Here is a 24,456-nt window from a genome sequence, read left to right on the forward strand (position 1 = left end):
AGTTTTGCTTCTAATATATGTAAAAATACACAGAGGATGAGAGTGTGGGTCAGAAAACCCACATTTTCAACCCTGTTTAGATAATGGAGCATAAGAGATGACATTTTCTTAACCACAAGATAGACTTGACATAGAGCCTGTTCTCATTCTGAGAATCAGGCAGGAGGCAGTTCCAGATGGATCTGGAAAGGACACGAGCAAGGAGAGACATTCCTTGCTTATCTCTGTGCCCCTCTAAAAGCCTGATTGCACCCTCCCAGCTGGAATCTGTGCAAGAACGTGTTCTGGAGGAAAAGACACGTGTTTGAGTGTTATGTTTGCAGGGAATTTTACATTCGAACTGGAATGAAAAAGTACTGCTTTCCTTCCCAAATGAGCACCTATTTTGTGGCTTTATGGGGGGTTCTTTACTTGCATTTTAAGTATCAAACCATGATATTTTATTAGACTTTAATTTTCTGAAAATCCTTCTTCTTTTTTAGTGCACTCCTGCAAAAGACACTCTTCCTTTTTTACTATATAGTTACTATGTATCATTCATTTGTATAACTAACTCTTTTCATACAAGCCATTTCTGACTCATTATGTCTAGATGTTCAGCTCGAGTACTGAACAGTAAAGTTATGAAACCCACACCTCACCACTTTGAGGAGAACACTGAATAAAGTCACTTCTATCCGTGAAATTCTGAGGTGTGTCTAGGTAACCTCCTCTAGGTTTGCTCTCTGCTTTTGTCTCACAGCAGGAATAATTTTGTTATTCTAAATCAGTAGGGTTTGCAAATGGTTTTGGCCCTCATGTGTGGGTGATGGGAACAATTTAAACTTCTCATGTTGCTTTACTAACCTGCTCTGTTAGAATATATCTTGTGTTGCTTACTGAGGTTTAACTGGCTGGCTGGAGAAGTTCTGGGCTGAAAGAAAAGCGCATTTTTTCATCTTTCTATCACAGAATCCATGGAGGCATCTTACACTTCATCTCTTGAACGTTGTAAATGATAGAACAAATGAGAACAGGAGAGTTATGGGGGATGTGTTTACCCCAGTTGTCCTGTTACCTGCTCCTCAGAATTGTCCTTTTCTTGCCACACGTGCTCGTGTGATGCCCATCAACTCCCCATCTGGACCACAACTGCTGGTTTAACAATAGTTATGTATGATTTTAAAGGGCTGTGAAATTCTATTTAGAGAGAGTAATGGCTAAATATAATGTAAGTTAGAATTTATATAACAAGTTATAAGTTGTATAGGGTATAATAACATAAATAACTATAATAAAAACTATGTATAAATAAGATCCTTGGTATCACTGCGTATTTAATTCATGTACTGTAGTCATTCAGGGACTGTTCCTTGACTGTAAAATGTTGCACATAGAGATTTGTAATTGAAAACTTTATGATATTATGATTTGTAGTTAGAGAAATAAAACTAAATTGCAATTTTTCCTAAATTGAATATTCCACTGTCTTATACATCTTAGCCTTTCTGACCTGGCCTTGCATGATGCTTCTTGACTTCCTGTCCTGCTGTCATTTTCTTTCATATTGGTCTGGCACTTAGTCTCACTGGAATCAATAAGGTTGCTCACATGCAAGTGTTGAATAAATAATTGATTAAGGAGTTGCTACACTTGTCGCATCTTTTCCTGGCAAAGGTAGCCAACATAACTGTTTTTTAAAACTTCCATTCTTCCCTTTTGCTGATTATCCCTCACTGCTTCCACTGAACTAGCAGAGCATGGTATCTACCAGATAGTCTGACTGTTGTAAGCTGGAATATTCATTAAGTGATGATACTACTCAGTGGATGCAACAACTGGGAGTAATGGCTATTCTGCAACTCTGTAGCTCAAACCAAAAGACTTCCTAGTATTTCTGTCTGTTTGCCTTCTAAAAATTTTAACCTACTCAGTTTTAATCTAGAATGGCAAAGCATTCTTGGACATCGGTCACCAACCCTGACTGCTGCACTCATCAAATCCTAAATGAAATATTTCAATAATTCTATAGGAAAGCTTGATAGAAAATGGCAGATAAAGTGGTATCTATTGACATGAATAGTCCCAGTGAAGTTTGCCTGGCTGGGTTGACTGGGTTTTGTGTATTTATACTTATAGGTAGAATTGCAGTGAAAATAGAAACATTTCTCGACAGCCGTTGTGTATTGTGACATCTGAAATTGAAACAGGCACTTCTAAGTTTTCTGCACATCTCCTCAACACAAAGGTTTTATTATAACTCCTACTCTGTTATGGTAGTAGTTAAACTATAGTGAACTTTCTATAATGGGAATGCACTTACACTGAAGACAGATGTAGGATTTCTGTAGGAGATGGAAAATAAGATATCCCAGGCAAATAAACACCTGATGACTGTGCCCACTGCAGTCACACTACCAGTGTGATTAACCTTTTTATCTTCAATTACATTCCTAAGTGATACAATTTGTTCCAGTAAAATAGTGTGCAAATCCAGTCTTGTTCAATATTTCCCACAAATACTCTGACTCGCTGTTTTGGTTTATGAAATCCTTTCTGTTGTCGTGGTTCACTGGCAAGAGAGATGAGGTAATTATGGAGCAGTTTTCCCACTGGTTTCTCTCCAGTGCATAGCTGTAGTCAATGCTGTTAGACCATTCATATACCCAACTGGCAAAAAAAAAGTAAGGAAAAAAGGTTCCAATATCCTTACCAGAAAAGATGTTGATGCTGCAAAAGTTACAGCACTCATTTTGTCATCCTACATGTTGCTACGTTTGTTTTGAAGTAATGTTTCATTATTGCTATTGTATGATTAAATATTGAGAGTATTGCTTTTCCAATTGTTCTAGTGCAGTATTTAATGAGTGCAATTAAATGGAAAAATTGCCTTTTTAACTGATGATAGTCTATTAATGTCTCTGTCTGTTCAGAAAAGAAAAGAAGTGAATTATTAGAATGACAAATGAGTCAAAGTTACCACGGTGATGGAGAGGTGCGATTCCCCTCCACATAATCTTCAATTAGTGATCTTTGTAAGAGGATGTTTTTCAAAAGGGTAATAGAGAAGTAATGAGATCAGAAGGAGGTCAAACCCAGCCTTCTTCGTTTGGCAGTTTGATTAATTTATTTCTCCTTCTTGCAGATTGCTGTAAGGGGCTTTTGTCACCCAGTGTTTTCCATGGGACTCTAGTGGAAGGGACTGCTTATGATAAGGCTTTTGTGTATCCAAGAATGTTCACCCCCTTGGCACTGAAGGTTTTTGAGTGCTTCAGGTTCGTTCTTTAGTACAAGCACTCGCTGACAGTTCTGAAAAGGAAGTTTTTTTGGAAGATACAATCCTTGACTCTCCCATGTGTGTTGTTATGAGGACATAAATGGCTGGACATCATAACTGGATGCAGTGCAGCTCACTTCTCCTTCAGGTGCATTATAGATAAGTCAAAGGGCAAGGAGTGAAAGAATGGCCCGAGAATGAAATTGCAGCGAAGATTCTTTCTCCACAATATTTTCTTGAAAAGTCCCTCAGTATTTCCATGTATGTGCACAGGTACCATTTATCCATCCTTCAGGCATTCTTGCCTGGCCCCTTCTCTTTCTTACCACTTGTATAGAAAGTTTTGCTTGAAGGACCAATGAGCTATTTCATAATGATGGTCATAAAGCTGAGTGGCTGCAGCTCCATGCAGTATGTTAAGCCCAGCAGTGCAATTGAGTACAGTTACATCCATGTTCACCTTATTCTCAGTGTTGATTCACCTCTTTTAAAATATTCCAAAGACTGTTTTTTGCAAAACTGAAATGCCAGTAGCGTTTTCTCAACATTTTTCTCAGGTTTACTTATTTGTGCGCTGATCAGTTTTGCTCTGCTGATAGTTGAATGTATTATTATGCTTTCAATTTTGACATAAATTCAGTTGTTCTGTAAAGTAGCATGTCAGTAGAGGAGCAGTAGATGTTAATTTAATATGACATTCTCTTACTAGCATGTGTGACATTAACAGTTCCATGATATCCAAGACTTAGCTATGTCTGGGTTACCTTAGTTTATGCTCAAGATACTCAGGCAGCTTTTATATTTGGCTTTGGTGAGGGTAGCATTGAGTTTTCTGACTTTCTCATACAGGCTTTGAAACAGTCATTTAACAGATGTTCAGAATTATTATTATAATTCCCTTTTAAATGTTTCACCAATAAAAAGAGGTATTAACATATTAATATTAATATTAAACAATAACAATAATCTTTGGTCAGGAACGTGATCTCTGTTTAACAGATGGGAATATAAAGGCTTAGTTAGAGAACCACATCCCCAGATGAAGTCCTGCAACATATGCTAGCAAGAGAATGTCATATTAAATTAACATATTAATGTTAATATTGTTTAATGTTTGTGAGAAGAATGTACAAGCACTGTGGATGGTACAGGTGGACACAGGACCTCCTTGGCCAGCCAGGGAGCTCAGCTAGTGCTGCACAGGGTGCCTTATCTGTTTTCACAGAGTTTGTCCTCCTGCTCTCTGTCACAGCAGGAACGTATTTCTCACTCAGAATTTGTCTGGGGCTGCTAAGCCTTTTGAAATGGAGTTTACACCAAGTAGCAAAGCAGACCATTTCTGTGAAATGCAGATAGTTTTGTCTATTCTGTCACGTTTTTTTGGTACACAAGAGCTGCTCGTGTAAGCACTCGGTGCAGGAGGTCATGTGTGCTAAAGTAAACAACATGATACATGGTAGACTTATATCTATGAAGAAATATTACTGGGTATTGTATAATTAGGCCATCACTTAGTAAAATCTGTATATCAGTGAACTGTAAAATTACATGAGTGGACAATGCAAGTTTGACTTTAATTAAAAATGTTTTGCCTACGTCTCTGAAATTGAGATGTTAGGAAATGTTTGTCTGTCTGAGGTATTTTCATCTGGCCACTGTCATGTTTTCTGTGAATTATTTAAATTTGTTATGATTTTGATTGTTTTTCAATGTGGTTATGTGTATTAAGAAGTGACTTCTCTAGAAAGCATAAACCAAGACTTATTTATGAGATATAGAATGAAATATGAAGTTTATCTCTATTCTATATATACAGTGCAGTTCTTGGAGATAAAGAGGTTAAATACCAAAGGTTATTACATGGTTCTGATTACCTGTATAATCACAGGACACAGCTGCAAAGCAATGTTGTGAGTTTCTCCTCTTTTTAGATGCTGTCCATTCAGGGGGAATTTATACATTCACACACATATATATGTGTATAGATAAACATGTCTCCTACTTATCAAACTTCTCTCTGAAGAACAGAAAAAGTAAAATTAGATTTTTGTAAGCTGGAGTGATGTGCATGTTCTTATTTTCAATGTATGGTAAAGTAATCTTTCAATTTTATTTTTTTACAGTATTCTATAATACAAATAATCTAGTCTTTTCTTCTGCAGACTGTTTAATTCAGACAGGTTGAAGTTGCCTCCAAAGATTGGCGTCAAATTGAGGAAACCATTCATGTAGTAAATAAGATAATTTGTTTCCGCCCAAAAAGATTAAAATATAGATTTTTTTTATTTATTATTTTATTTTTTTTTTACCCTGTATGATTTAACACATAGAGTTCCTGCATCTCTGTGATTCTGAATCCATTTTGCAATTAAGTGCTTCTAACACGGATTTCTGTTCTTCATTTTCTGCCCTGCACTTTTAACTTGAATTTCTGGAATTTCAATTACTATAATCAATAAAGACCTTTATGTATTTCCAAGATGTTGATAAGTCTTTATGTAATTTCAAAATTTGATGGGAAACTGATGCTCCTTATGAGAGGAGAGCTAGTAAGAATAAGTTGCAAGTCCTACAATTTGAATATTATTGTATAAAAAAATTAGGGAAAGATGTGTTTTGACTCCTGTTTTCTGTGCCATATTTAAGCCAAGAACACATTATCTTTGTGCTTCTCATTTTTGTGTCTTCATAAAATCTGTGTGTTTTTCTAGTTGTTCTTCACCCAGCCTTTCACAATATCGGTCTTACTGCTTGTATTTAAAATAGTAATTATTAAAGAAGTTTATGAGAAAATTCTGCTCGATCAAAGGGGAACAAATATTGTGAAACAAGAGAGTTTTATTTATTTATATATTAGTTTTCTTTTGGCCTGAGATGGTCTCTGAATAGTGTATAGAACACGATCTGCTGGGATTATCTCTCTTAAGCCCCGTGCATGAAGGGCAGACACACCATGGAACTATAAACTATCTGATAGCACGTGAACTCTTTCCCTTTTATTCCAGTGTCAGACTGCCTTTTCTCAAACCTTGGAAGTGTAAACACACTGGCCTGTTGCAAATAACATGGTCCCAGTCCTAAAAGGTTGTAAGCTCCAAAAAAATGAGCGTGCCCTGCCACGGCGTTTGCAAATTCACCCTTGGGTGGATTCGGGCAACGTATCTCAACCTTGCCCAGTGTACTGACAGAAATATGATATTTTCCAGAGGTAAAATATGAATGTGTATAAGGGGAAAAAAAGCAAACCCTTAGTTATTTAAGTGGTTCTTCTCTAGCTTGTCCCAGGATCCTCGGTGCTGGTCAGTGGAACCTAACTGGGGGTGTTTGATTAGTCTGGCAGTCTTCTGATTCTTGTTTATGTTCTTTTATGTCATCCTAATAGAAGGATTAGAAAAATGTGGTAGTTTTGGGGGGTTTGTTTACTCAGGAAAAAGAAAAAGGAGCAGTCATCTGCTGAAAATTTGGCCCTTACTGTGATCTGTTGTTATGTGGGAGTTACTCACTCTTCTACAGAGGATGTCAGGCTCATTTCATGGCAGGGTGGTGGAAGCACTGATCTCCCCTTAGGGAATTAAATATTTAGATGTCAGAGATCCTTTCAGAGCAACTAATTAATATTTGAAAACATTTTTGAGGTGAGCATTTATGTCACCACCTTTGTAACCGTAGGAATGGCAAGAGGCTTTTGCTCTTTGGGCATGAAGGTTTATTGTTCTACTGAAGGTTGGGTTCACCTTTGCCTGCTGTGATGGTCAGAATAGGTTCAGTGCATATACACTGCAATTTTAAGTGCTTCTCAGATTATGTTAAACTTCAGAGAAGTCTGTATTACATGTTATTAAATAAATCTGGACTGCCTTAACCATCAAAAACAGAGAAAAAAGGAAAAGTTTATTTTCTTTGTACTCTGAAGACAAAATAATGGGTTGGCCAACCTTCCTGCATGAGCTTGGTTCCCTCATAATGCAATATTAAGTGCATAATGGCTCCTTATCTGTTTTTGTGAAGAATCCATTCTGGATTATTGGGCACTATATAAATAAAGTTGTTTGCTTTTAAGGTTTTCTTTTGTGACGTTGTTGTTGGTATCCAACTAACATTAAATTTTAGGGATTGATCAGTTCCTGAACATGCAGATTGTTCTCTTCTTATGAGATGCAACTTTTTTGTGCAGAAAACCTATTTCTCCAGACTGTCTGCCCACACGGTTTGTCCATAGATATGAATTTCTGAGTACTTTTTAGCCTCAAGCACTGGCACTTTTATACTAAAAATCTGTGTGAGAAGAAACTTGCACTGCAGAAGTGAAGACCTGAATATAACCATAGTGAAAAATGACACTCAGTAGAGCTGGAAGTTAAAATATCTCCCGGAAAATTTCCATGTTAGAAATATTAAACTAGCTGTTAAATAAACACAGACAACAGATGAGCTTTTTCTGAGACTCAAAGAAGGTAGAGTGACCTATTACAGTCTTGGTTTCTCCTTGGTATTTGTACAAATCTTGGTATTTAGTATGATTCACATTGTCCTGGCAAATCCACTTACTCAGATTTTGCAAAAGAAATCTTTCTGACCCTTGCATCTGAAATCAGATCTCAGCTCTTAATTATTTAGTTGGTTGGCACTAGATTGTCCTAAAGTCATATAAAACACTATAAACACTCTCATTCCTTACTGTATATTACTTTGGTAGTTTTGAGTGACAAAACCATTTAGACACCGTGGCTGTTACCATATCACGGTTTGAAAGGTAAAACAGCTCATGATCATCTTTTTAATAGGAACACTCTGTGATTCATAGGTGGTGAATATTTCATGCACTTTGCATTTGCCTTTGTGCAGGAGGGTAAATGGAAAGTAAATCCATGTGTACTTTAGACAGTAAAAAGGCATTACTTTGTTACATCATATAAACATGTAGATTTGATTCTCTCTTTACTCATGCTGTAAAAAGAAAGTTTTAAAGTGTTTAGCCGTACCTGAAAATGTAAATGCACGAGCCTAATGTAATGCTGAAGAAAAATTAAGACAAATGATACTGCATCCTTGCCACAAACTGCAGCTTGTACAAAATTCACTTTAGTTATTATACTGTGAATACGTGTGCTAAACCTCCTCTGTGTATGCACAATTTATGTTGAATGCAACATGAATCATTTTAATAGACCAAGCAAAAAGTCCCCAAAGTCAATTTTCAAATTATGAACCTTGGAACAGAATATAACAACAATGAACAACAAATAGTTCAGATTTTATTCTGAACTACAAATGAACCATTAAAGGTACAGTATACTCATTCAGAAAAACAGTTTTTTCTTATCATCATAATGGCTAAAAAGCATAACAAGAATATTTCGTAAAGGTCAGTTCTAAATTTTCTCTTGTTCTGTACCTTATTAAGAGGGACATTCATGAAAGCTGATGCCATGAAGATTTTAACATCTGTTGTGAGCCTTGGATGATTGTGGTTAGATTCTGTCTCTGATCTGCCATGTAACCTTGAGGAATTATTTTGTAAGTCTGGTTTTAATACTTTAAAATTCAGGAATCCATTCAGAATTACTGTTTAATGAATGGCTTGGCTGCAGATGGGTCACTTCAGAGGAAAGCCTTTCTGCTGCCTGATTGCAACTGTCCAGTGTTACCAGGACACAGCAAAGGTGGTAGAAAATGAACACAGGTCTTTTGAAGGTTGGTAAGGAAATAAAATTCAACAGAAAGGAAGAAAGAATATTTGAGTGTCATCTAAAACCTGGACTCGGTGGGTCAGGCTTGCTGTCAGTCTAGAAGTAGGTGGCAGGTTGTGTGGGCTGCACATAAACTTTTGCAAAGAAATTTTCATGGTGACTTACATGCTTGGTTTTTCCCATCTTAAGAATCAGTTATTCCTCATATTTCTGAGTACACAAACCTTACTGAGCTGCGTGTTAGGTGTGTTTTGTTGATCTGAGCCTTACTTGTGGATGCTCTTACATATTGGAATGCTCTGGGAGATAAAGTGGTTGTACCTCCTCCTGTTTTTAATCATAATGCTTTAATGGGAGATCTGTATCTCTCCCTTTTTTTTCCCTTTTATTTTCTGTACTTAAAGGGGTTTGAATTAGCAACCTCAGTTCTAGAAGTGAGTGTTCAGAGCAGAAGGTAATTGTGTCTGAAGGAACCTTCTCTATTCCTTTCCCTAAAAAGCTCAAGTAGTCACTCAGCTGGAGACAGAAAAGTTTATGCCTTTCATTTGAGATGGTCTAGGGTTTGCTCCTTGTTTTATGCAAGAAGGGTAAGAGTACAGCTGTAATAGGTTGGTTACCACACAGGGGTTTGGATCATAGTTTGATGCTGTACTTTTGATGAGGATAAAAGCTAAAGGCTCTGACTGAGATCACCAGTGGCCTGGTACATTCTTCCCTGTGAGGGTGGTGATGCCCTGGCATGGGTTTTCCAGAGAAGCTGTGGATGCCCCATCCCTGGAAGGTCGGGTTGGGTGGGGCTTTGAACAACCTGGTGTAGTGGAAGGTGTCTCTGCCCATGGCAGGGGGCTTGGAAAGAGATGATCTTTAAGGTTCCTTACAACCCCAACTGTTCTATGCTCTAAATGAACTGGGCATGGTCAAGGTGGCTAAAAGGGCTTTGTGCAAGAGTCCTGATGCAGGGCACTCACAGAGGTGCACTTGGCATCTGGGGGACTGAGTGTGGCACCAGATTTGTCTGGGTTCTGTGACCTGTCTGTTCTTCTGTCAGGTGTAAGGGTGGTTGCCCAGTTTTTGGTTCTGTATCATTACTCTTTTCAAATGCAGTGAGGTGCCCTGTCCAGAGGACGGGCAGAGGAAGGGTGTGATTAGAGTGTTTCCCTGGGCTGCACTGAAGACTCAGCCAGGTGTGGAGGAGATTGGAAGGTAGTTATGAATGAATGTCATTATTTTGACAGGATGATGAATTAACATTTCTCGCTTTGGAGCCTAACTTAAAGTGGTTTTGTGTGGTCTGGTCAGCACAGGGGCCTGCAGCTTATGGCACCTCCAAAACAACATCTTGTAGCTTGGAAACAACCATCAGCAAAGTGAAATGCAAAATGATCTGCTGAAAGGGATTCCGTTCAGGCCTTTACTTTGGCTGTCCTGCCTCTGCTGCTTTTGATGCAACATTGAAATCTTAAACACGTTTACTTATTTAAAACAAGTCATTTAACGTCCTAACTGCGCAATGCTGTTTTTAAAAGGAAAGTTGAATTTTTCGGTGTGTTTTGGTTGCTGTCAGTTTTAATGGGAACCTTTCAAAACCTTATGGGGGTCAGGTATGACAAGGTGTTTACCTTTAAAAATGCAAGCAGGTGTTTGCTTAAGGTTGCTATATTGCTGGATGGAGATCAGGAAATTGGGAGCCAGATCTATAGCAGTACCATGTACTTTTCCAGTGCTAGCAGTTACTTGGTGGAACTCTTTTTTTTTAGGTAGGTAGTCATCTTATTCTTCAGGAACAAGCAAAGTTAACACTTTTAGAAGGTTATTATACAGCTCTTTATGGAGTTCTGAGAAGAAGCTCAGGTTTTTATCTCATCTGTTTTTATTGTTTTCTTATTTTCTTTGGACAAGTCCAACACCATAGCATGAGGCATTTGAAAAACTAAATTGAAACCAAATGCTTACAAGTGTTAAAAGGCATCTAAATGGTTGGCTTACATATGCTCATTGCCTCATCTACTTCATTTATGGCATTTTTCATTGCTGCATACACTCATTTATGAAATATTCATGGATTTAGTTGATTATACAGATGCTGTTGATTTTTTTTTTAAACAAAATTCAATACTTTTGGAGCCTTTGCATTTCTTTTTAACTCGTCTCTGTCCTCCTAAGATTGCCTGCTTAATCAAAGTCTTATAAACCTTCTCTGCCTTATTTTCTTGGCATCTCCTTTCACATGGGCCTGGGAGAATAAGTGAGCCATGCCTTGAAATGCTCTATGGTACCTTGTGCAATTCAGTACTCTTTAACTGGTTAAATTTTCTGTCTAGATTGGAGAAGACAGAATGAAGTTAAAAGAAAAAAAAGACTAAAAAATTGTACTGAATGGTGTCGTGGGAGAGGAGAAGAGGGCTGTTTTCATTTAACTTTGTCAGCCATGTAGTTAAAAATAGAAGTTGTCAGTGGTCATGGGCATTTTAAGCTGCAAGTACATGAGAAAAAGAATCTTACTCCAAAGTTCACAGCCATTGTGCAACGCAGTCAGTTCTGAAAGTGTTTTTTAAGGTACATCATGACTGTGAAATTTTTACCTGAAAATAACACAGAGAAACTGGAAACTATTTAACATAGTCTGTGGAGCATAGCATAGGAACCTTGGGTTTCCTATGAAAAACTGCATAGTTCTGACTGCTTTTAGCATTAGATGGTATAAAATTATTATAGCTCTTATGAAAGTATAAAACTATCTTGCTTCATCCAAAACTTAACTTTCCTTTTTAATTTCTGGAGAGAGAATTTTCCCCTGCATTTTGACTGAGTCAAATCTTCAATAATTTTATGCTATCAAGGCAAAAGGTATGTTTTGGTGGTTTTTGGGGAGTTTCTATTTTGACTTCCTGCCTACCATTCAGGGTACTAATTGTGTGTCAATGACCCACAGAGGTCTAGCCAAGACTGCTACAATGTCATATTGTGCACTCTACAAAATTCTAAGAGACAGCCTGAGCATTGCAGAATGTGAATTTAATACTGGTAAAAAGAGAGTATGGATCAGCAATCCATTGATTTTAGCCAGAACCAAATCAGCAGTAAGATCAGAGAAGGAATTCTATGGATTTGTCCAGATTATGGTCCACTTCATCGTTCTCTGTTGCATCAGAACCTCTCTGACTGCTGGAGAGATGAAACAGATTTGCTACAAAAAGGAGCAACCAAAAAAAAAGTTGAAAATACCTTCTTTTTCTTGTAGATTGTGAGATGTAAAAGCTATGAAAATGATGTGTATGTATGGAAAGATGTTATTTATATTCCATGAGAGTAACAGTTATTCCAATATAATGGCAACCCCCCTTTATTCCTCAGCATCATGCATTTTCTTCATTTTGTGATGTATTATATGGCTTTTTGGTGTAACTACACTTTTAGATCTTATTGAATAGAATTTATGTGTTGCCTTATGGAAAACTTGTTTCATAATTCATTAATTATTTACTATTACTTGACCTCACAGCGCATGAAAAAAAAAAAACCTATCCCCTAACTGTAATTTCAGTTCTCTCCAGTGTGAAATCAATCACATTCCACGTCTTTTATATTATTTAAAATGTGAATGATGAAATTTTCTTGTGGATTTCTCCCGAGTTACTGAGAACTTTCCAGCATCAGTGTGTGGGAAATGTGCATGCAGTCCCCTGCAGACCCGGGGAACTCCTGATTGCACTGAAACACCGCAGAACCATTTGCAGGGGATGAGTTGTCCCTTTTTGTCAGTGGCAGAGCTGTGCTCAAAAAAAGGGCAATCTTGGGCTGGTGAAGACCAGGAGTATTTTATAAAAATCTGCTTCATAGGATTTCTTTTTTCTTTGTGTACAGGGGATGTATTTAGATAAGGACATGGTGCTTAATTAGTGCTTCCTCCCTATCCCTACAACCCACATTGTGCTGGTGGGATTGCAGGACAAGTTTGATGGGTGCAGTTTCCAACTCCTTTGCAGCTGGATAATGCAGAGTTCATTTCTGGTATTTGTGTACCTTGTACTGTATGATGAAAGTGATGGGTGGTGTGTTTATATTTACAGCTCAGGAACAATTGAGGAATGCTGTGGGAAGGAGCCTGGGGCACGCAAGGAAGTGATGGAAGTTCTGTTAGTGATCCTGAGATACACTTTCTGATTTCTTTGACAGTCATTTCTGAAAATACATAAGTAGATAAAAGGAGGAATCAGCAATGCACTTGAGATTTGGAGGATCCTTTTTTTTTCTGAAAATCTGCAAGTGAAGTATTATCAGAAACAAGAGGTTTTAAACTATATTTTAAACAAAAGAAATATTTGTGGAACAAATTATATTTGTACCTCAGCGTGTATGAACATGTAGGAGTAAGATTTTTGTCCTTGACAAAAAAATCTTGCCTCCTATTATTAATTTCTTCTCTTTTTGCCTGCATGTATGCCCATATTTTTTTGCTGTACAAGGCAGTTTATCAACAAAATATACTCTTTCTCCATTTTTCTTTCAGCAGTTAAATGCCAAAGTTGTAAGTTCTAAAACATGTCCAGATTGCCAGATTGCATCTTATGCAAACTCCTGACTACTTCAGGAACATATATAATCATATTAAGCAAAAGCCACCCCAGCTATTCACTTTTATGAACATCAGATGTAATTGATTAAGTAACAAAAGCTTTGTAACTATACATTTTCCTGATACCTGAACATAGTTAGGAAAAAAAATTCAGAGTACATGTAATATTATACAAAGAAATAAAGTTAATTTTCTTGAAGTATACAGTAGAATATATAGATGGAGTTTGGGAAAAAATAGTAGAATGAAAAGTATAATGCTATTTTCCTAAGCCACATTTGCTAAATGCAGACTTGTGCAAGGTCAGCAGTTATATTGGAGTTGAGCAGAAATGGCTTCAGTGGCTTTAACTTTACCAGTGCCCTTGATGAGGTGCAGAGTTGTCAGTATTCTCGTAAAATTCCTCAGTGATGGCTTCTTCTGTTCTCTTTATTTCCTTAAGTGAACATCTGTCTAATTGTTCACCTCCATTGCTTTAGTGCTTTCCTCATGCTTTCTCTGTTTCCAGACAATAAACTTTATTTTCTTCATAAGAATTCAGTCTACGCAAGGGTATTAGGCAGCTTGTTTGCACCTTTTAATTTCTGGAAGTTTTCCAGAAGGGCTTTTTGCTTTAGTTCCAATGGGTTCATCAGTGAATCATGTAACATAATGCAGCATTGTGTTTGGGTTTTTATCCGTTACCTTCTGTTTATAAACATCTGCTTGGAAATTTTCGTTTTGAAAATTTTTTTTTCTTTTAATATGTTTTACATTTTTTGCATGTGGCATATGGGTAAGATATATGCAGTAGCTGCTATTTTTTCAGGTGTTCAGGTAGGTACAGCCACTATTTACCTTAACATTTGGGAAAAGCCTAAACCACTTGCTTAAACCCCAGAATTTTAAGGTAGAAAGACTTCATATTTTTGTTCAAGTCTATACTGCATATACTGAGTGTATATTAAGAAGCTGATCCTGCCAAGCCTTGTACAAGAAATCTTTACTAATGTGATTCTGTCCTTTTATTTCACTTTCTAAAATTACATACATATCAATGTGACCATTTTCAATGTATCTCTTAGCTTGGGCATGTGAACAGTTGGGGAAACAAAATAATTTGTATATATGTTTATTTTTTTGAGGACACCGTTCTGTAAGGTATCTGTGTTATATTTTTTAATCTGTGAGATTGTAACTGTGAGCTGCCAATTAAAATGCCTTAAATAGCTAATTATTCAATTCTTTCATTTCTTTGTCTCATAAATTTATTTCTACTTATGTTGAAGCATCCTGAAATTATTCATTAATACAGAAGTGATGAATTTTAGCCGTGTTGATACTTTTATTTTCCTAATATTGAGAGTGAGGGGAAAGAACTGCACCTTCAATCTCTTGGCAAGCTTTGACATACTCCAGAATAGCTGCAGTGCATTTGTAAACCTGCAGACGTCACTATTCTGCCAATTAATTGTGCTGCACGAGACGTTCTATAGCGCTATGACCACATTTAAAATATACGTTGCTCCCATCTCGCAATTATAGCACTTTGTTTTTAATCTGAAACAATTTAACCAGATTATTTTTAATATTGTTACTTCAATTTCAACATTCCACTGAAGGACAGAGTATGCTTTCCGTTTCAAATTGCATGAGCCATTGTCCTAAGACTTGTCTTTAATTATTAGTTATTGTTGTTTCAATACAGATTTATGAACTACTTATTTTGTGTCATATAACATACCATTTTTTGAGCAGCATTTTTCAATCTGAACGTAGCTTCCAGGAGGGCAAGCTGCCCAGAACATCAGTGATCTCACAGTTATTACTTTGTGTCATATATAATCTTGTTTTTTTTCCTGCAACAAATAAATCTTTGGGCCTCCCCTGCAAAAAACATTTGTGGTTACAGTATAATAAAAATAAACCGTTTGTCGTGACTGCAGCTGACATTTATCAGCCTATTTGTGGGTGCTCTTTCTCTCTCTGTATAATACGGAACATAATTTGTCACTTTGTAAATACATTCCAGCCTAAATCCCTGCCAGCATCTGTTAGTGTTTGAAGGATTAATGCACTGCACAGTGCATGTCTGCACTTTCAGGCAACAACATAGCTTATGATTATGGATCATGAGAGAACAGGGGAAAAAAGGGTTCATTTTGTATTTACTTAAACATTGTTGCCCTTTTGACCATCGTGCTTTTCTCCTCTTGTTTGTCATCTGGAGCAGGGATGGTAAGTTCCCCTCTGTCTGGAACAACTGCATGTGGAATCCTGCTGCAGGTTTTATCCACCAGTGTATGTGGAGCTGTACGTAAAAGATAACACATTTTTAATTTTATGGATAATTACCAACAATAATAATGTATTGCAATAGGGATGTTACTGGTTTAGTCCATTTAGAAATTCTGGGGTTTCCCACCCTCCTCTGCCATTCCCAACAAATCCATTGCTCTATTGCCTCCCACGTTGCTTACTTCTCAGCAACCCATTAACTGGGTTTATTTAACCTTAAAAGCTTCAAATTGAGGGAGTTTTTAAAATAAAAAAAATCTGTATTTTCTAAATTACCCCGGTGCTGTTTGCCTTGTTGCTCTTTTTGAAAATGCATTCTGCTATCACTTGGAATCTTGCAGAATGAAAGGAATTGAAAGCATCTGAATGTGGAGGTTCTCCACAGCTGAGATTCTGCTACACGTTCCCAGGCTCCCTCAACCATTCCCTAAGCCAGGAGATATGTTTATTAAAATAGTAAACCCTACACATGTAACATATTGCCAAGATTATTTGAGATTCCCCAAAGATAAATTCAAATGAGCTTTGCAGGAATGGGCGTTTGGAGACAGAGAGAAGTGATCTATATCCAGGGAAAGAAAAAAAATTCCAGCTAAAAGTAGGCTCCCAAGTAAATACCCACAGTTCATGTACATGAAGAGTTAAACAAACTCCTATTACCAAAAGTTACAGTAGATTTTTTTTTTTTTTAATGCATGTAATTTCTTATTATTGAAGCAAACGTGTACTGTGTGCAGTTGAACTGTGTGCATCCAGGAAAAAATCAGGACATTTGGAGCCCACTAATTGAAGTATTCTGAAATTATACTCCAGCCTTTTTTGTGTGTGTTTTTGTTCTCTCTGGTTAAAGAATAAATAATTTTTAAAATGTCTTTAGGAGACTAACTTCTCTTACTCTTTATAAGCATGATTTAGGATCGCTAGGGCATAGTTTACTTCACTGAAGATATTAATTTCATAAAGAAATGCAGATGTTTTCCTTTTTTTCCTTTATCGTTATCTTCAGAAGATAAGAAAGGCCAAATTTACAGAGATACTGATCGAAGAGTTAACTAATACAAAGATTGTGAAATAACATTATTGCTTATTTTAGTGGTAAGTGGTATTTATTACAGAAGATTTATTAAAAAAGGATATTAAAATCTGAAAAATGAAGCAACCACTTCGAAGAAACGAGTAAGTGTATTTTACATTTCTTTTTATATGTAGACATTTACTAATAGAAAGATACAGTTTTAAAATTATTGAGGAATTTAAAATGATGACTACATGACCAACAAAGCCCTTTCATGTCTAAGTTAAATATACAAACTATACCTGGAGACTTTAGTCACATTTTTGTATTTGTGACCTGGATTTTAAATTATAGGTAAATTAAATATTAGGAAGAAGGAAAAGATATTGCTGTGAACAGTGATTTGTTTAAAAGTGAGGACCAAATGCCAGGTTGGTGTTTGGCATCCTCAGAAACTGAACTCCTTTGTGCCAGGTTGTCTTTATCACTTTTCCACATCTCTCACCCTCAGAATTTCAGTGGCTCATTTGTTGCCTTTATGTTTAATCTCTATCTAAGGAGGGTTCCAGACTTTTCTGTTGCTTTTATAACCCAGCTGAGCTCAACAGTTAAATCTCCAGTTCAGGTGTTCCTTCCTGGCTATCGTGTGTGTGGATCTTCCATCGCAGCTTTAGGACATCCATTTGCAGGACAACCCTGCAACAGCTTGAGGACTTCAGGATTTTCTGAGGAGGCCTCTCGCTGCTCTAAGTTGTCAATGGTGCCAAAAAGGTTAACACTCTTCTCTGCCAAACATCCGAAATTGTTCTGGAGAAGGGATGGAGACAAAGACAACGATACAACTAATAATTCATTCTTCATGATAAGGTGCCAGTCCAAGGATGATCAGTAATCTGAGCAGTTTGCAGGCTCATACTGACCCATTAAGTCTTGATATATGTGCTGTTCACTTGACTTGGGTGAAGGCAACCCTTGCAGGAATTCCATTTCTGTGAAGAATGGGAAGATCTGGTTACTTAAGCAGGAAGAACCAGGCTTTACAAAATCAGGGTTTGGGAGAGCTCCCACACAGCATCAAAATGTGTTTGACAGGATTGAGCAAGGAGAATAATGGAAAAATGTACACCAGCAAATTACAACCAAAATACAGGTAAACCAAACACATTGGGAAATAGTGTAACCAGGCATTAATAAATAAATTTTCTTTCTAGTGAAAGAAAGGGAATCCTTTTCATCTCTGATTTTCGTGAAGAATCAAGTTAGTCTCAGCTATTTCCTTGTACATCACATAAATGGGGTAATAACATAATTAATATTTAGGAAATTATTTTTGTGTTGTGTACCTTCTCTTGCATAAAGTTAGTGAAAATTTGGAAGTACTGTATAAATATTGCTGATATTAGGGGCTGGAAGGGGGGGGGAAACCTAGACAAATGTGTGTAAAAATGTTCCCCTGTAATGTCTTCTAATGAACTTTATTAAGGTATATCAAATGTAGCAGAAGAACATATTACTAAAGCATCTAGCACGTGTTTTGGATTGCTCTTAAAGCAGTGTGATGCATCTGTCCCCATCAGCTCCATGGGAAGTAGCTGCAGAGCATTCAAAACACACAACCAGGTAAAGCTGGCGTTGCATAAATACAGTTTTGAATGAAGTACCAAATGTTGACTACATTAGGGACAATAATACTTGCAGCCCTAATCCTGAGTGAAAGCCTTTTTCCCCATTAGGTACCTCCATAAATAGTGCATGGCACTGGCTATTGACTGTCATAAGCTATGTGTCAAATTGTCAGACGTGCTTCTAAAGCATCCCCTGCTCCATCCTCAACATGAAAATATGAGTTTGTTTGGGCATTGCTTGTCCTATGCTGAGATTTGGTTATTTGTTTACCTATTTTCAGATAATTCCACAGATTTTTCATCAGCTTTGGTGTCAAATTCTTTTTTTTTCCTGAAGAATTTTGTGTCTCTCACACTGCACATAAGAAGTATCTGCATTCTAGGATGTTGTCAGGAAGATTTTTCTGTATCAAATTAAACTGCTTTTTACCAATTGATTGTACTTCCAGTTCCTTGAAGTCGGATATTTTTGTTGTTGTGTGATGTATTCAGTTTTGAGTTAAAGACTTTTAAATATCAAACATATAACACACTATTTTCTGAGAGTAAAATTATACAGTAAATTATGTAGTGTCCACCATGGTACATTTTAAGTAGGGCCTTACAAAATGACTTGTACTTACATAAGATACAGGGGCTACAGCATATTTATTAAGACTCTTCAACTCTGTATGAAACTGGAGCAGTCAGAAGTAATGGTGTCTGCTGAAAGATTCTTTATCATATGAATTTACTTTTAGTCATCTATTATTTATTTCAGCTATTTCATATGCCATTATAATAAATATTATGACAGAGAAAGCTTTTATGCTTCAACTTATTGTACTGCTCTTCACTTCCTTGCAATCCTTCAGGAAAATGTAGCTATGCTTTACCTATATTTAACGTAAATCATCACTTACATTTGAATGAAAAATTCACTATGAAAAAAGGCTCCTTCTTCAATACCAAGACACAAATGCACCATCATGTTTACTGCCAAACTACTCTACCATGCAGTGTTCATTTTTAAACAATTTTTAAGCTGTAAAGTGAAGACATTGCATATAGTGAAATAGCTGGCTTTCTGGGTGTTTTCACTTTTGTGTTAGTTTCTGGCTCAATAAGCATTTTTCTAGCATGAGTGCAAAGTATAGCCAATTGCACTTAAGCATTTTTAATATTTTTTTCTCCAATAGGGAGCAGCTTACATTCAAAACCGAACAAACTCTTTTCTGGTGTTTTGTAGAATAATGAAACTTACCTGGAAATAGTGATAAAATGCTTTTAGAACCGGGCATGAAATCGTGACTTACGGGAGAAATTTTTTCTTTGCTCTTTTCGAAATGTTATTACGTTGGGTTTAAAAGAGAACCTGCCAGGAGCTGGAGGATGATCCACCTTCAGCTGTTTCTTCAAAGACAGAATGTTGTTGCCTGGACATCGTTAGCCTTGAGCTGCTCACTGGGCTTCATGAAATACAAATATCCCCATCCCAAACTCACCGTCCCAGTGAGTTCTGGCTGACCGTGTTTTCACAGGGTTCTGTGCATAGCAGCAGTGTACAGGCCCTCTGGGGTCTGTTCTTCTTTGGCCAGTTTGCAAAGCTGGTCTGAGTCTAGTTGTGAAAGTGGTGCTGGATGCAGTTGGGATACTTGTCCCAGGGATCTGCAGCAAGGGACGCCAGTTCATTGTGCACAGGCTTTCAACAGCACCGCGTTGTAACGATCCTGTGATTTAGAAGCGAGCTCCTTAAATTATGCTGCTCTCATTCTGTGATCTAGTTTCCCCTCAAATGATGTAATTGAAAATAAAGTAGTAGAGGGAGCATTAGTATCTTTTGTCAATTTAATTTTTCAAATTCTGGAGTTCCCTGCCTTAGCGCATTGATTTTACGACGTCAGCTGAAAGACTGTCTCCGGTATTTGGGAAAGTGGCAAGTCTCATTTAAGATTTCACAACATAAAATGAGGCATAATTCAGTACTGAAAACGTGTGAAGTGAAATGGTGAGAGACATCAGCATAATACAATTATGACGCATTAGATCAGGATTTGCAGCATACCATTAACAATCAGTTCTGACTGCAGAGTACAATTACAGTTAAGATGCCTTTTAGCAAAAAATGGGCTTTAGTTTTATTTTTTTGTTAAGAAACCCCATGCTTTTCTACACATGTCACAGTGTGTGACACCAAGGCTCCTAGGGAAAGAGGGAAAACATTATAACAAAGGTAATAACTGAGCTACTATGAGAAAACAAACATAAAACCTTCTACTTGTCATTGATTAGAGATATTCTTACATTATTAAGAGCATATCATGCAAGTATATTGCCTTATTCATAGCTTTTTTAAAAAAAGATATTGTGATATAGAAGTAAGAAGGGGAAAATCTGGATTAAAAATGAGCTGCTACTAAAGGTTTAGCATTTCACATTCTCAAACTGCAGTAGGAATTGAGGGTCTACAGAATATCTCTGTGGGGTGAGAGGTGTTGGAACCTCAGTTGATAAGGGAGAATCTGAAACAAAAAAATTTGGGGAACTTGCCTAAACTCATGGTATGTTAAACTGATTTCTTTCCCAGTTGTGTTTGGGGAAAAAAACCCTTACTTCTATTTCAGAAAGCACTTTGGAGGTTTCATACTTTTTTGTTCCTTTTGGACTTGAAGTACAGACACCTCCCTTCTGTTCTTGGAATCAGTGTCAGAAGCCTAATGCTTGACACCAAGAGGAAAAGGATTACCTGAGTGATGTCATGTGGACTCGAGTCCATGTCCCCAAGGGCACAGTAGCTAACAGCTTGTGGTGTAGTCTGTTGAACTACTTGATTATTATGGTTTTTGATCCCCTTATGTCCCTGTATTTGTAGCATTCTTGTCCTTTCACCCTTGGGAGAGACAGGAAAATGTTTCAACTGAGGAAAGCAGAACCAAAGTAAACCCAACTATTTCTGTAGTAAGTAAACAGCTTTGAACTGCACTGCTGAAGAGAAATTGTTCTGGAGTTGTATTGCATAATGCAAGGCAGCATCATCTTTCTCAAGTCTCTGACTATCAAACAGAAGAAAATATTTACCCAGTGGGGCAAAATGAATTCCAGAATGATGTGCATCTTGTGAGGGTAAAAAAAACCTCTTTGTAACAAAGTTTGGTTTAGCATTTTCAGACTCCCATCAGCTGATACTTCCTATGGAGACTGAACCTGTTGAAATTTCAGTTGTGTTTATTTTGCTGTCCTGATAAGTCTGGCTGGAATGGGACAAAAGGAATTTGAGTGATATTCTGTTTATACCAAACCTGTAAGGTAGTTGTAGCAGGCAGAGTGGGTACCAGCAAAATAGAAAACAGATGTAGTAGGGAGAAAAGTGCCAGATGTGATGAAACAGGGAGATCAGATGATTCGCTTGAGCTTGGGGGACAATGGGAGCACTCTTCCCAACTTCCCTCTGTGCTGACACGTGTGCTGCTTCCTTTCTGTTCCCTCAGCAATGTTCCCTTGTCATTGAGCAATGATCATGGTGTATCCTTGTAATCCCAGTGGAGTTCCTGTTGCACTCTGGTGCTAACAAAGCTCCTGTTGCCTCCCCACCCAAATGCTGCCTTTGCTTGCACCGTACCACTGCATCTGCTCCACCTTCTCCTTACCCTTTCTTTAGCAGTGCCAATGCCCAGTTTGAGCCATGGCTGTTACACACAGTAGGTGTAGGTGATGTGTTGGGAGTACATGAATTGTCCCTCTAGGTATTTTTTTGCCAAATAAGCTAAGCTGAGTGGGCTGAAATTTGACATTTTTAGGCTTGGGGAGAGTACAGGGCTTTTGCCTGCTTTCTTTTATGTGCCAGAGAGTTTACGTGGTGTTGAGCAGCAGCAAGTCTAAAAGTGAGGGTAAGCACAAAGACACATGTTCCTGATTCCTTAGGGGGCCTACCTGACTTATATGTCATGACAGTTGGTATTTTGCAGAGGATCACAGGTGTCTTAAAGTGTAGCATTTGTGGAAGAACAAAAGACAACCACTGGATGTTGCGGTGCAGACCCACAGCTGCAGTTGAAGGAGAGCTGGTTCTGAGCTCTGCCTTGAGAGACCCTCTGACTGCTTGGTTCTTGTGATGACTTTCACTTTAGAGGTTGCAATGAAAATAGGCTTTTGGTTCGTTTTGTTCTGAGACTCGGAGTTCAGGTGTTTCAAAAGATCTGGGAACAGGGATCTTAAAGATGAAAATATTGAGAAGAGTTGTTTTGGTGGTGCCTGAGATAAACTTAACCTTCAGGTTAACCTCTTCTAGGTGAAAAGCCAGCTTTAAGTACATACACAATTTCTGCAGAAAACACAGAATCATAGAATGGTTTGGGTTGGACCTTAAAGCTCATCTTGTTCCAACCCCCTGCTATGAGCAGAGTCACCTTCCACTAGCCCAGGTTGCTCCAAGCCCCATCCAACTTGGCCTTGGACACTTCCAGGGATGGGGCAGCCACACCTTCTCTGGGCAACCTGTGCCAGGGCCTCCCCACCCTCACAGTAGAAGTACATATATAATATGCACTGGTAAACTCTTATGGTATGAAAACCTGTGTAGGCTGATCAGTTGTTTTCTGTAGTCATTTTATACTGTCTTTTATATCACCTACTATAGTGATAATCTATATAATACATTGTTTGGATTCATATATGCAAGTCTGAAGTTAGCTGATTTTTATAGAGTATTTACTGATTTTTTTTCTATTGGTACAGTATGTAAAAATAGCATGCATTGAGAATAACACTCTACCTTTTTATTTCATGAGTTACATAATTTTCACCACCAAAATGGCAGCAAAAAGATGCCTTATTAACCTTAACACTGCCTTGTGTCGATTCATTACATTTTATAAAGCTGTGCCTTACACAGTGTATGTTTTTAGCAGAACCACCACATCACAATGCTGCTTTTGGCACTGAACGTTGTGCTCGTCCGTTCCTTTTGATGATTTGTATTCACTTTGGGGTTATAATGTTAAACAAGGGAATCAGACAAGTTTCATAACACATTTGCTGTAACACGATCCTATGAACTAAACATGCTGTTATTTATCTTTTTTTATATTTTCTCTTGTTCCAGCATAAAGCCAAGGTAGAAGCAATGACCTTAGACCTTGCTTCTCTTCAGAGTGTGCAGCACTTTGCTGAAGCATTCAAATCCAAGAATCTGTAAGTACTCAGGAAATTATATGTAATAATTTCTTGTTATTTTAATGTCTTTATCAGCTGAGCACAGTTGGCAGAATTCACCAAAGTTGGACGGATCAGCAACTGCAGTTAGTGAATAATCTTTTCACAGGAATTTTTTTTTTTCAATGGAAATTAAAGATCATTTGTTTTCATACCAAAAAAAAAAGTTACAGATCTCTTGTTATTCCATGTGTAGCCTCAGCTTTAAAGGGCTTTTTTACCCCTGTGGCTATTGAAAAAGGCCGAAGCTGAACTGCATAAAAAGCAGCTCAGGCAACTTTTAACAGTTTTGCCATGGTTTGGAAGAGGTCAGGGATGAACAATTAGCACACCCCTTGTCTTACTTTATTTTCTAACCTTCTCTCTCTCTCTTTTCATTTTTAAACCTTTAAAAAATATAGCCCTATGAGCCAGACAGATCTATGTTCCAGACCTGTATCTGGAATAGTCCATAATTAAAAGAAAAAAAGAAAAAGGGAGAGAGGGTGTGATAATTACATCACTTAACAATAGGCAAATTTATCTGGAGCTAATCGGGTTAGCTTCCAAATGGTTTGTTTTATTTAGCTTGAAGAGAGCAATGAATCTCTGAATCGAAAAAAATTATTTGAAATCTTTCAAGTTCCAGCTCTTGACAATAAGTTCCACACTTTGTGCTTTTATCCACAGTTTGACCCACTGATTGTTGTGAGTATTCAAACTTAGCTTTTTTTCCTGCAAATATTTCTGTAACAGATATGCATCTTCCTGTTCTTCTCAAGAGATTATGGCCTCTTAGACAGCTTTGAAAATACGTTGTCGTAGAGAAGATATATAACAAAGAATGT

General features: G+C 37.4%; 1 protein-coding gene across 1 annotated transcript in view; it reads left to right on the plus strand.

Moving 5' to 3' along the window:
- Nucleotides 1-24,456, plus strand: part of WWOX (WW domain containing oxidoreductase) — a 487,836-nt gene that overhangs the window by 74,945 nt on the left and 388,435 nt on the right. The window contains exon 5 of the mRNA XM_025896214.2: nt 23,520-23,608. Coding sequence (XP_025751999.1) covers nt 23,520-23,608 — 89 coding nt within the window. The remainder of the gene's footprint in view (nt 1-23,519; nt 23,609-24,456) is intronic.

The sequence above is a fragment of the Manacus vitellinus genome, unplaced genomic scaffold (assembly GCF_001715985.3).
Source record: "Manacus vitellinus isolate BGI_N305 unplaced genomic scaffold, ASM171598v3 scaffold_10_pilon, whole genome shotgun sequence".
Classification (NCBI taxonomy): Eukaryota; Metazoa; Chordata; class Aves; order Passeriformes; family Pipridae; genus Manacus; species Manacus vitellinus.